The sequence below is a fragment of the Cynocephalus volans genome, chromosome 8 (genome assembly GCF_027409185.1).
Source record: "Cynocephalus volans isolate mCynVol1 chromosome 8, mCynVol1.pri, whole genome shotgun sequence".
Lineage (NCBI taxonomy): Eukaryota > Metazoa > Chordata > Mammalia > Dermoptera > Cynocephalidae > Cynocephalus > Cynocephalus volans.
The window spans coordinates 118,568,680-118,580,911 of NC_084467.1; the positions used below are offsets into that span (position 1 = coordinate 118,568,680).

The 12,232-nt window shown below is 46.0% G+C and overlaps 1 protein-coding gene across 1 annotated transcript; it reads right to left on the reverse strand.

The window, feature by feature from the left end:
* Positions 1–9,052: 9,052 nt before the first annotated feature.
* Positions 9,053–10,393, reverse strand: LOC134383634 (voltage-dependent anion-selective channel protein 3-like). Its single transcript, XM_063104892.1, has one exon. The coding sequence runs from the start codon at positions 10,336–10,338 to the stop codon at positions 9,487–9,489; it is 852 nt and encodes a 283-aa protein (XP_062960962.1). The 5' UTR covers positions 10,339–10,393; the 3' UTR covers positions 9,053–9,486.
* Positions 10,394–12,232: the final 1,839 nt, after the last annotated feature.

Consider the following 12,232-nt stretch of genomic DNA (forward strand, 5'->3'; position numbering starts at 1 on the left):
AGGGCGAGAAGCCCCTGAGTGAGCTATTTAAAAGTCGAAGCTAACGACGTCACAGGCTTACTTTAAACCCTTCAGAGGTCTACCATTCCCTACAAGGTTGAAGTCCATAGTCAAAATCTTGGTGGACAAGGCCCTTCATGATCTTCCTGCTTCTTGCCAGGCTCCCTGGCCTTATGCTCTGTCAGCAAGTCTCACATCCTGGACTCCAGTCACCACAGACTTCTAAAGCAGGCCCCTTAGGATTTCTCACTTTTGTAAACTGGCTCATGCTGTTCTACTTGCTGGATTGCCCTAGTCCCTACCACCTACCTCCCCTACCTCATGCTGACATCCTCCCACTGCCCATCTCAAGTCATCACCACCTTGTGAAAGGCTTCCCTGAAGCCCCAGGCTGGGAAAATGCTAGGACATCCATCTTCTCCTGCCCTTGAACACTGGCACTCCCGGCTCTCTGCATTGGGTACTCTTAATCAATCACTTATATGAAGCAAGGAGCTAAGTGACTACATGATACTTTCAAACATTTTGGGAAAATTATTGGTTGGTTTTTTCTAAAGTCCCTAAACAAAGTGGTTAAAAAAAAAAAAAGGGCTAGCTGAGGGATTTAAATTCCCAGCTCAAGCATCACATAAATGACCTAAAAGCTTCTAGGCATGCCCTGAAGAACAGTCTTAACTCCTATAGCCACTGAGACAAAATTACTGAAAATCAAACAGAATCTCATTGTGACATGGGCTGAACTACAACACAAGGTAAACTCCCAGCCTTGCAGACTGTCTACTGTAACAACAAGAGCATAGACTGGGAAAGAATGGGACCCCAAAAGTTGGGATGAGGAGGTATGGGAAGACACTGATGAAGCTGGGGACATTGAACCCCTAAATTCTGATGAGTTTTCTTTGCCAATGGAAAAGGTTACCTCACCCCCTGTAAAAGTGTCCTTCCCACCCCGATGGCAGTGGCACCCCCATCCACAGTGGTAGCAGCCTCCCCAGTCACAGTAGTAGAGGCCTCGCCATACACAGTGGTCTCAGCCTTTCTACCTCTGTCCAAAGGGATTAACCCTACACTGTCTAAGGAAAATGTAATGGCCTCCCCTGAAGCAATTGCCATGGCTGAGAATGCTGATTTGCCTCAGGACCCACCCCAACTACCCCTCTTTGCTTCTAGACCTAGAACTAGACTCAAGCCCCAGCAAGTTCCTAAAGTTAAGTTACAAAGTGGGACCCATAAGGAGGTACAGTACACTCCCAAAGGAACTACTTGAGTTTCCTTATTTATACTGCAGAAATCAGGGGAACCTGTGTTGGATACCAAAAGTTAGGGATAACGGTGGAAGGAACATAAAGTAGGATCACATCTAATTTATTAATATGGGCTCACTAAGCTGATTCTGCATTTGATGTTGCAGCTCAGGGAGTTAAAAGAGTCTCTATAAGTTCGTTTTATTGATTGATGAAACATAGACCAAAAGATCACCCACCATGAGTAAATTGGAAATGCCTGACCTCCTTTGGTTTAAGGTAGAGGAAAAGACTCAGAGACTTAATGTATTAGTCCATTTCTGTTTCTGATAATAAAATACATGGAATTGAGTACTTTGTAAGAAAACAAAATTCACTGCTTACAGTTTAAGAAGCTGGGAACTCCAAAGTCCAGGGAACACATCTGGTGAGGGTCTTCTTTGGTGGTGGCTTTACAGCAATGCTGGGGTCTCACATGGTAGAAAATGGTGGAGCAGAGAAGGAGAGACTCTCATGTGCTCTCCTTTTAAAGCCCTCAGAATGACACCGTAACCACAATTATTAATCCATTCACAATAGCATGGTCCTACAATCTAATCACCTCTTCAAGGCTCCAACTTTCAATTACCATAATAGGATTTCCCACTCTCAACAGTTTCAGTGGGAATTAAGCTTCTAATATATGAACTTAGGGGAACACAATTCAATCAGCCCACACACTTAGAGAGACTGGAATGTTTGAGTGGATATGTCATTTAAGATCTACTCACTCACACTGGGAGAACCCAGAAGACAAGCCTTTTACCACTACTTTGCCTACTTCATGAGGAAAGCCTGAGCATCCTTGAAGAGCTCCATGACCACTCTTCCTTATAGGCCAGAACTTACAGTGGGAACCACGGCCACTCAACTGGAAAACCTAAATGCAAGGGAGTAATTGGACCTGGGTGCCCGGGGCCAAGTAGTGGTACTAAACCAACAAAGGCAAAGTAGGCATGGTTACCATAATGAAGAGCAGAGTCAAAGCAGCAATCAAAATAGTCTGACTTGTGTAGACCTAGGGCATTAAATAGTTGATCTCAGTGTTCCCCAAAGTGAAACAGACAGGAAATCCACTAAATTCTTACTTCATCTGTATAAGCAGAAAAGTTCTAGACCAAGTGAGCAAAAGTCTAACTCGAATTCTAAAAACAGAGTTATGGCCCCTCAATCAATTCCCAGACCTCAACCAGTTTACTGACCCAAAACTCCTTGAATAAAAGTGAGGCTGAGTCCCCTAGAGGAAGGACTTTGGTACCCTACTGAAAATTTATGCTGTTAATTTTTCTCCTAGCCTTCCCCAAAGAGACCTATGATCTTTAACCATGGTAATTGTGCATTGAGGAAAAGAAAATAATCAGAACTTTCAGAGACTACTGGATACTGGCTCTAAACTGGCATTAATTACAGGAAACCAAAAAAATCACTGTCGCCCTTCAATCAGAGTAGGGGCTTATGAAAGTCAGGTGATCAACGGAGTTTTAGCTCGGGTTTATATCACAGTGGGTACATTGAGTCCCCAAATTCATTCTGTGGTTATTTCCCCAGTTCCAAAATGCATAATTGGAATAGACATACTTAGCAGCTGGCAGAAACACCACATTGCTTCTCTGACCTATAGGTAATCAGTTTGTTTTCTGTTGCTCATTACAGAGTACCTGAAACTGGGTAATTTATAAGAAAATGAAATCTATTTTTTACAGTTTTGGAGGGTGGGAAGTTTAAGGCCCAGGGGGTGTATCTGGTAAGAAACATCTTGGTGGGGACTCTCTGAAGAGAGAAGGGAGAGCATGTGTTGATGTGCTCACTCTCTCCTTATAAAGCCACTAGTGCCCCTTCCTTGATAACCCACTCATCCATTAACTCATTAATCCATTAATCAATGAATGGGTTAATCCATTCATCAGGGCATAGCCCTCATGATCTAATCACCTACTGAAGGTCCCACCTTTTAAATACTATAGCCAGATTTCCCACCCTCTTAACACTGTTACAATGGGGATCACGCTTCCATGAGTTTTGGGGAACATTCAAACTATAGCATTCCACCACTAGACCCCCCAAATTCATGTCCTTCTCACATAAAAATACATTCATTCCCATACCCCAAAGTCTTCACTCATTCCAGCACCAACTCGGGGGACCAAAATCCAATCTGTTAAATAAAAGTCACCTTCTTCCAAGATACAATGGTGGGACAAGCATAAGGTACACAATCCCATTCCGAAAGGAAGCAACAGAAAAGAAGAAAGGAATAACTGGCCCAAAACAGGTTCAAAACCTAGCAGAGCAGGCATTAAATCTTAAAGCTAGAGAAAAATCTCCCTTGACTCTGTCTCTATCATCCTATCATCCTCTGCAAACTGATGCAGGGGCTGGGCCCCAAGGCCTTGGACAGCCCCACCCTAATGGCTTTCCTGGGCTCAGTCCATGCTTCAGCTCACTCAGACTGGTGTTACCCAATGGGAGCTCTACAATTCTGGGGTCTCCATGACAGTCCCACTCCCAACGATCCACTAGGCATGGTCCTGGTGAGGGCCTGCTGCAGCTATGACCCCACATTTCCACTTGGCATCACTCTATTGGAGGCTCTCTGAAGTGGCTCCTGTAAAAAATCTCTGCCTGGGCCTTCAGTCCTTCTCATACTTCCTTTGAAATCTGGATGGAAGTTGTCACACCTCCACAGCTCTTCCATTCTGCAAGCCTGCAGACTTTTAACACCATGTGGACATCACCAAGGTTTACGGCTTGTATCTTCCAAAGTGGTGGATTCAGCTGCACCTGGGGCAGCTGAGGAGCACTGTGCCAAAATTTGGGGAGCAGAGTCCTGAGGCAATCCCAGGTAGCAAGACTATGGAGGTTGCCTCTAGGCCAGTACTGGAAACCATTCTGCCATCTTAGGATTGTGGGCCTATGATGGGAGCAGCAGCCTTGAAGATCTCTAATGCCTTCAGGTCTTTTTCCCATTGTCCTGATGCACAGCACCTGGCTCCCTCTTAGCAATGCTAATCTTTTTAGCAACTGCAGTCACTCTGCAGCAACCTTATCACTTTCTCCTAAACATACCTTTTTGCTCCTTATATGGCCAGGCTGTCAATTTTCCAAACTTTTATGCTCTGCTTCTCTTTTAATCATAAATTTTGTCTTTAAGTCCTTTTTCCCCTTGTGAAGTTTAATGTAAGCAGTTGAAAGCAACCATGCAGCAGCCTGGCTGCTTCACTGCTTGAACATTTCTTCTGCCAAACACCCCAATTCACTACACTTAAGTTCCGCATTCCATAAAGCCCTCAGGCACGGATACAATGCAGCTGAGTTCTTTGTCAGTGTGTAAGAAGGGTGATCTTTGCTCCAATTTCTAATAAGCTCCTCCTAATTTCCATCTGAGTCTTCTTCAGAATGGCCATTACTGTCCATATTTCTATCACTATCAGCCTCCAGTTACCACAACCTAACCAATCTCTAAAAAGTTCCAAACTTTCCCTAGTCTTCTTGTCTTCTCAGCCCTCAATAGAATCTAGGCTTTTTCTAGCCTGTTTCTTCAAATTCTTCCAGCCTCTGCCCATTACCCAGTTCCAAAGCCACTTCCACAACTTCAGGTATTTGTTATGAGCAACACTCTATTTCTCAGTGCCAATTTTCTGTATTAATCTGTTTTCTACTGCTCATAACAATACCTGAAACTAGGTAATTTATAAGAAAATAAAGTTTATTTCTCACAGTTTGTAGGCTGGAAAGTCCAAGGTCTGGGGGTCCACCTGGTGAGGGCCTTCTTCTTGGTGGGGACTCTCTACAGAGTTACATGGTGACATGGGGTATCACAGGGTGCAGGCTAAGTCCCTGACTGAGGCATTCTTGTTGGTAAAATCAGGAAACTCCTCTTTTTGTGGTAATTATCTGCAGGTTCCACCTTTTTCTGAGCCCTGTATGTGTGTGTGAGTGTGTGCATATTCAATACCAAGAGGTGACATTCTAGCCCCAGTATTGAATAACTCTGGGCTCAAACTATGTTCCTCTTATCTTTACATTTTCCTGCCATGAAATGCCAAGTAATGAGTTTGTTCCCTGTACTGTGCAGATAAAATCCACATAGAGATCCAGGGAAATTTTCCTGATGACAGACCACCTAGCAATTCCCTTGTTTATCTCATATCCTAGACTACTGAGACTTCAGTAGTACTGAAGGTAGAGGTGATTGGATGGCCCCAGACAAGGTGGCCTCTATCTGGATATCCTCTTCTCCCCAACATTCTTCCTCCCCATCAAGGCCCAATTTCTGATAATTTCTGGGAAACATCTCTTAGCTGCATGGCCCAGACCCCCACTGTCTAGTAGGCAGAGCTGACCCAGTATTCCAGGAGGATCTGAGGCACCTGGGACTTTGGCAGCTACTGTCCTTTTAAGATCCTTCTTTCCCCATGGCCTCAGGGAGGATGGTACAGGTTGCACTAGGGGGCTAAGAGTAGTAGGGGTTGGGAAGGCTGTGAGGGGAGCTCTACAAAAACTCCAAGATGCAGGTATGGGTAGACAGAGAGCCTAGACCTTAGGGCTGAGGTCCAGTCTGACCTTTATTCACTTTCAGTTTATCCTTACTTACCACAAAAACACAGAAAGCAGCAGGGTTGTTTACACCCACACCCAACCCTTGGGGTGTTCCTTGTGAGATAGGAGGTACTTGGTTTCCATGGGCTTGGGTTACAGCACACACCTCTGGGTTTCAAGCCATTCCCAAATGTCTCAGGCCCATCTTCTAAGACTTCCCCTAGAGGAAAGATACTGATCATATTTAGACCTATTTGCAGTACGAACACAGGGAAATTAAGACCTCAAGGGGCTGGCTTATGCAAATCCAGTGGCTGGGCATACTCTGTAGAGAAGGGTTATATAACCCTGGTAGTGGAGCATGCTCAGTAAAGTGGAATTTATCCTTTAAATGACCTTCCACTAGTGATGCTAAAGAGCACACAATGTTCTTGAATATGTCGGTTGTATGTAATAGGATTTGATCTATGAACAAGCTCCCAAAAGAGATCAATTGAGCATGTGCAAGACTATGTTATATAACTGAGAGCCACCCCCTTAATTGAATATGCATTAGACAGTGAAACTATAAAAGCCAAATCCCAGCAGAACGCAGGGTTGCTGCTCACTTTCCTGGGGCCAACCTGCACTTCACTGGTTGAAGTGTGCATGCTTTACTTTTGTATCAAACTTACTTTTAGCAGGTGGCTGCTCACTCTCTTGAGCCAGCCTGCACTCTGTATTAAACTGTAAGTGTGTATTTCTTACTTTTGTGTTAAACTTGGTGTGGGCCCTGCTCAGTCTCTGGAGCTAGGACACACTCTCTCAGTGAAATCTGTATCTCTTAAGTCATTACATTAAACCTGTTCTCACTTTCTACTGTGACTCTGCTCTTGAATTCTTTCCTGTGAAATCAAGATCCCGGTAAGAGGACAGGGTGGGTTGAGGCTGACTATCAGGCCTTCCCATACCCTTCCTCCCACATCACTTGGTTGTGTTGTGTGAACCTGAAATAAGCTACATCCAATGTCATCCAAGACTCAAATTGATCAATGCACCAACTTTCAAACAGTTCAGGGAGAAAAGGCATCTCCCTCGGTCTGGCTCCACCAATTGAGGTGACCTCAAACCTCACATTTTTGGTCTAAATGGGGACTTCTCACCCAGATGAATAATCATGAGAGCAGTGCCTGCCTGTCTGGATGGGCAGTGACTTTCACTTTCCATCATGGCACTGAAGTGGTGACAGCTGGCTAAGCTGTGAAGGCAGTGCTCAGGGCAGCCCTCCTCTGCTGTCCTTGGGAAATGAGCAGGGAGCAGGCCACAGGATACCTGTAGCAATCACTTGGGGGTGGTGGGGCAGCTGCTTCTGAGCAGCCTGGTCTGATTGGTTGTGGGCCCAATAAGGAGCAGGGAGAGGGGTTCACACAGGGGTTGATTGGCCACCACCGCTCTCAGTGAGGGGATTGGCCAAAGCTGACCTTGGATTGACTCCCCCAGGGGTTTGCATCTGGTGATGAGGGGTTCCTGATAGGCCAGGAGGGTGGGCCGTGGTAGCCAGGTGTCTCCTCCCTACTGTCCTTGTGGATGCCCTCCCGAGGTTGTCATGTGTCCCAGCCAGCCTTGTGTGGAGCATCTCAGGAATCCTGTTCCTGGACTCAGTTCCTCCTCGGGTTTCTCTTTCAAGGACTGCTTTTCTACCTGTCCTAGTGAAGTGGAGAATCAGACTCACAAAGTCTGATCGTTCCCACATTTTTAGAGCCCCAGATGCCATCCCCCAAGAATGGAAGGAAGCTAGGATATCTGAGGCTGGGGGTGGGAGGTCAACAGTTCTCTGTATGAAGTGTTGGTTATCTGAATCCTCTCTCCTTACACACTATCAAGATGAGGATAAGTTAGGTCCTGGGTGAGCTGGAAATCATCTGAGGCAGCAGCGAGGAGAACCAGCACTGGCCTGGGGGGTAAGAGGTATGACCTCTAGGTTTTGCTCCCCCACTGACCCACTGTGTGGCATTAGGCTAGTCCCCTCTCTCTCTGAGTTCCAGTTTCCCTTCTGTCCAGTGAGGGAAGAGGACTTCGTGTTCTTAAAGGATCCTGCCAACGCTGACCTTCCGGAACTTCGTGACTTCGCTAACACTCCTCGTGGACACCTTTGCTCACCATGTTCCCTGCTTCTGGCCCCTGGGGATGACTTCTTTTGCTTTATGAAATTCTCTTTAAAATGCTGACCTATCCCACTTTGCTGATGAAAAGAGGCTTTCCAGAGGCCAGGATGGCTCCAGCAGCTAAGCTCCTGCAGGCTTCTGGTGAAGACATTTGTCTTCTCCATGACCTCCCCTGTGTATGTTGTTGGGACAGGAGTGGAGGGCAGTGTGTGCCTTGCCCTGAGACTGATTGTCCTGGCTGTGGGAACCCTTAGAGGGGAGCCTCAGATCTTGGATCCCACTAGTTGGGACCATCTGGGAAAACAGGCAGCCACTGTTGGCACTTGATCCAACAGAAACATGCCGAAGAGAGAAGCCTCAATAAGACGTAGAGTGTGAGAGCCCCTCAGCAGGAGCAGGACCCCTTTCTTTTTATGGAACCATCAAAGGACAATGGATGAACAGGAGGCCTGTGCATATCCCATCTTGCCTCATACCAGGGTCCTTTGATTGGGAGCTTCACAGGGCAATCTTGGTGTGAGGCAGAGCCTTTGTAATGCTGTGAAGGAAGGTGCCTGCATCTGTACAGAGCGAGGTCAGGGAAGTCTTTATCTGGCCAGGTCTCTGGGTCCTTGGTCAAAGCATGAAGGAACATCTGGCATAGGGACCAGGTGTGGGAGAGGTTCAGCCCTAGTGATGTTGCCATCTGTGGGCAAGGGCGGGAAGGCGCGTAGTGGGGGGTACACAGGCTTTGACACAGGCCTGGGGCAGGCCCGCAGGAGACTGGTTCACTGCCACAGCAGAAGCCCGGAAGGAATTTCTCCTGGGAGCTGTGGGTCAGCCCTGTGTCCCCCAGGGAAGCCAGCCTTGAACTCTGACCTGAGGGGATGGTGGGGTGAAGGGGCAGCGTGCTTTAGCACAACCTGTCTGCCCTGCTAGCAACTAGCAGGGCACACCTCCTCTCGCTTAATCTTCCCAAGTCATGTAAAGTAGGCTCTCTATTCTGTGGATTTCAGATGTGTACATGAAGCTGTCTCTGGTAGTGGATTTGGACTGAGGTCTCCCTGGTCTCCATCTCTTTCTTCATTTTCTTTTTTTTTTTTTTTTTTTTATGTTCCAAATGTGATGGGTTTATTTTATTTTACTCTGATGCAAAACCAAAGATTCCACTACAGCACAGAGACCAATATATTAAAAGGTCATGAAAAAGGTGTGGGACATGCAGGACGTGATGTACAACTGGAGAGTCGGGTTGTTTCCTTTAACATGACACTACATTGTTGCTGAGGAACACATTTAAATTAACACTGCAGAACTGAACTGAAATGTGGCACAAACATGACAACTTCCAGGCAGCCTTCAAGTACCTCCCTTAGGATGGACTTGCAATCTCTAGACTTCAGTGTGGGGAGGATTACAATTCTTTGGAAGCATAAAAAGTTCACACTTTTGAAATTTCACAGAAGAATTTTAAGGCTAAAACAGTGGGTTCATTTCTCTTCACTTCCAGGGACAAACCTGATGCTTTACTCAAAACCACATTAAGCTTCCAGTTCAAATCCCAACCCAACTTTGTGGCCTCCTGCATTGAAGTTCTTTCCATCAATTAAAGCTGATAAGGTCAGTTTGACTCCTGGTCGAAGGGTCTGAGTATAACCCAGTCCAATCAGGCTGGCATTATTTACTTTAGCAGATAGAGAAGTTCTACAGTCCAGCTTGTATTTAGCAGCAATGCCAAAACGGGTGTTGTTACTGCCAGCTGTCCAAGCAAGGTTTATTGATGTTTCAATCTTCTCATTCACCTTCTGGTAGATAGAACCTCCAAATTCAGTGCCATCATTCACATGAGTGTGCAGCTGGAAGTCTGCAGCCTTGTAACCCAGGGCAAAATTATTCTGTGACAGTTTGGATTTGGCCGTGTCAAAACTCATCTGATATCCTGCAAGCCAACCTTCAAAGGCCAACACAGCCCAACCATAGATGGTTGGTCCTGCAAAATCTATATCAACGTTACTGCCAAGACTGAAACAATCCCTTCTATAGGAGGCCTTCAATTTCCCACTCTTCTTTCCTGTATTCGGTACAAATATGGTATCAAGAGTCAGTTTCAACCCTTCAGCCAACTTATTCTCCCAAGAGATTTCTGTCCCAAGAGTATTGTCTGTGTTCCATTTTTGGGTGAAGGTAAGTCCATAGTTACAGATCTTATATTTGGTCTCTAGGTTGCCTGATGCTTTTCCTGTATCAGTGTAAGCATGACCAGATGTAGAAAATTCCACTCCACTACAAGACTTGGTTCTCAGATCTATTTCGACCATGCCAAACCCATATCCTTTGTTGAAGACATCCTTGGCAGCCTTTCCTAGGTCACAGTAAGTCGGTGTGTTACACATAGCTCCAGTCGCAGGGCCCGCGTCCGCTCCGCCCCGGCGCCGCCGAAGGTCTCCTCCACCCTCTTTCTTCATTTTCTGATGTGCTTGTTCACTCAATAAATGTTCCTTGTGTCCCAGCACTGGGCCAGGCACTGTGCTGGGTCTTGGAGTATCAGCAGAAGACCAGACAGAGATGGCCTCTGCTCTCAGGGGTTTAGGAATTGGGGAGGGAGCAAGGTAGCAATAACCCAGAAAACATCCCTAGATGGTGGGGGAAAGGGAGTAGGTAGGGCCTTGGGAGCCCAGCTCAGCAGCCTAACGGGGTCAGGGAAGGCTCCCTGGAGGAAGGACTGTCTAAGCTACCATCTATGAGCTTCTGTCAAAAGCCTACAAATAAGATGAATCTGGATATTGACAAGGTCTAGAAAGAAGACAAAAAAGTCCCAAGTGTGCCTGTAGCTGCAGGTCCAGGTGCCATATAGATCAGGGCCACCCCCTCCTAGCCCCTGACTTGGGCTGGTGAGTGGCACACCTGCACTGCTAGCACTTGGGCAGGTGGGTCCCTTGTGAATGCCCACTAGGTAGACCCAGACTCCACCTGAGACTTCTGGACTGGTAGCAAGAAGGCCTGGCTCTTTGGAAAATAGCCACAATGCCTCTGCCATTGGCTGGAAAGCTCTGCTGCTGCCTGGTGTGCAAGTGTTAGGGCATGCCCAAGTGACAAGGAGGACCTTGGGTCTTCCACCACCTCCTCGGGTGTGTTTCCAGGTTGGGCACAGCAGGGAAGGGAGGAAGGCCCTCCTGCAGTGAGACCTGTGGCACAGGCTTCTCCCTTTAGGACAGTGAGTCATTTCTCAGTACCTGGCCCATTTGGCTCAGGCAACTTTTGCTCTGAAGCTGGCAGGCATGGCCCTGGCGTGACCAAACAAAACTGCTTCCCAGTCAAGGGGTTGGGGACATCCATCTAGGCCACAAGCAGTTTTGCAGTCCTTTATGAAAGCCCTTCTAGAGATTGGAGTCTGTTATCAATCTTCCACAAATGGCTGGATTTCCCTCCACATGTGCTTTGATTTCTAACTCTGAAGGGCCATTCCCCAGGGGGCCAGCAGTGCTTGTCTCAGGGAGACCAGGAGGCCAAGTGCTATCTTCTTCTTATCTCCCTATTCTGCTTTTTTTGTAGTGACTGTATGCTGCTTTTGTTATTAGGAAAAATGATAAAAGAAAAATTAAAATTATAAAATTATTATTGTCATGGAAAAAATTAAATAAATAAATGGGTGATGCTTTTGTGCTTCCAGGGAGTCATTTCAGGAACCCAGAAAATTAGCTACCTTGGTCAAGTGCTGGATTCCTGGAATCCTTGGCAACGAAGTTTATCAGGCATATGGGTCTTCCCTGAGATGAGAAAACCAGGAACAGAATCAATGCTACCAGCCCCAAACCTGGCTAAGCCAAACTTAGTCTTTGTCCAGAGATCCCCTGGACAATGAGGAGCAAGGTAAGGTATGATAAAGGTGGGATAGGCTCATTTTTTCCCCAACTCTTGTTATGAAAATTTTCAAACATTCAGAAAAACTGAAAGAATTTTACAGTGAACACTCGTTTGCCTACCACCCCGTTGCTACCATGAATGTTTTATTTTTTTATTTTACTTATTGTATCACCATCCTATCCATCTAGCCATCCCTCTAGCCATTTACCTATTCATCTTATTTTTTAAAAGATGCTTCTTTTTAATTCACTATTTTTTTTCTTTTTACAATTTGTGACAGCTTGCTTTTATTTAATCTTTACCATATTCCTTGAGAAAGATGGTGCAGGTATGAGCATCTCATTCTCATAGATAAGTGACCTGATTATCAGGATAATTCAGAAATTCACCCCAAAACACAAAGCTAATTCCCCTGTTGGAACA

Excerpts from the sequence above, each read along its gene's own strand:
- LOC134383634 (XM_063104892.1), bottom strand. The coding sequence starts at position 10,338 with ATGTGTAACACACCGACTTACTGTGACCTAGGAAAGGCTGCCAAGGAT.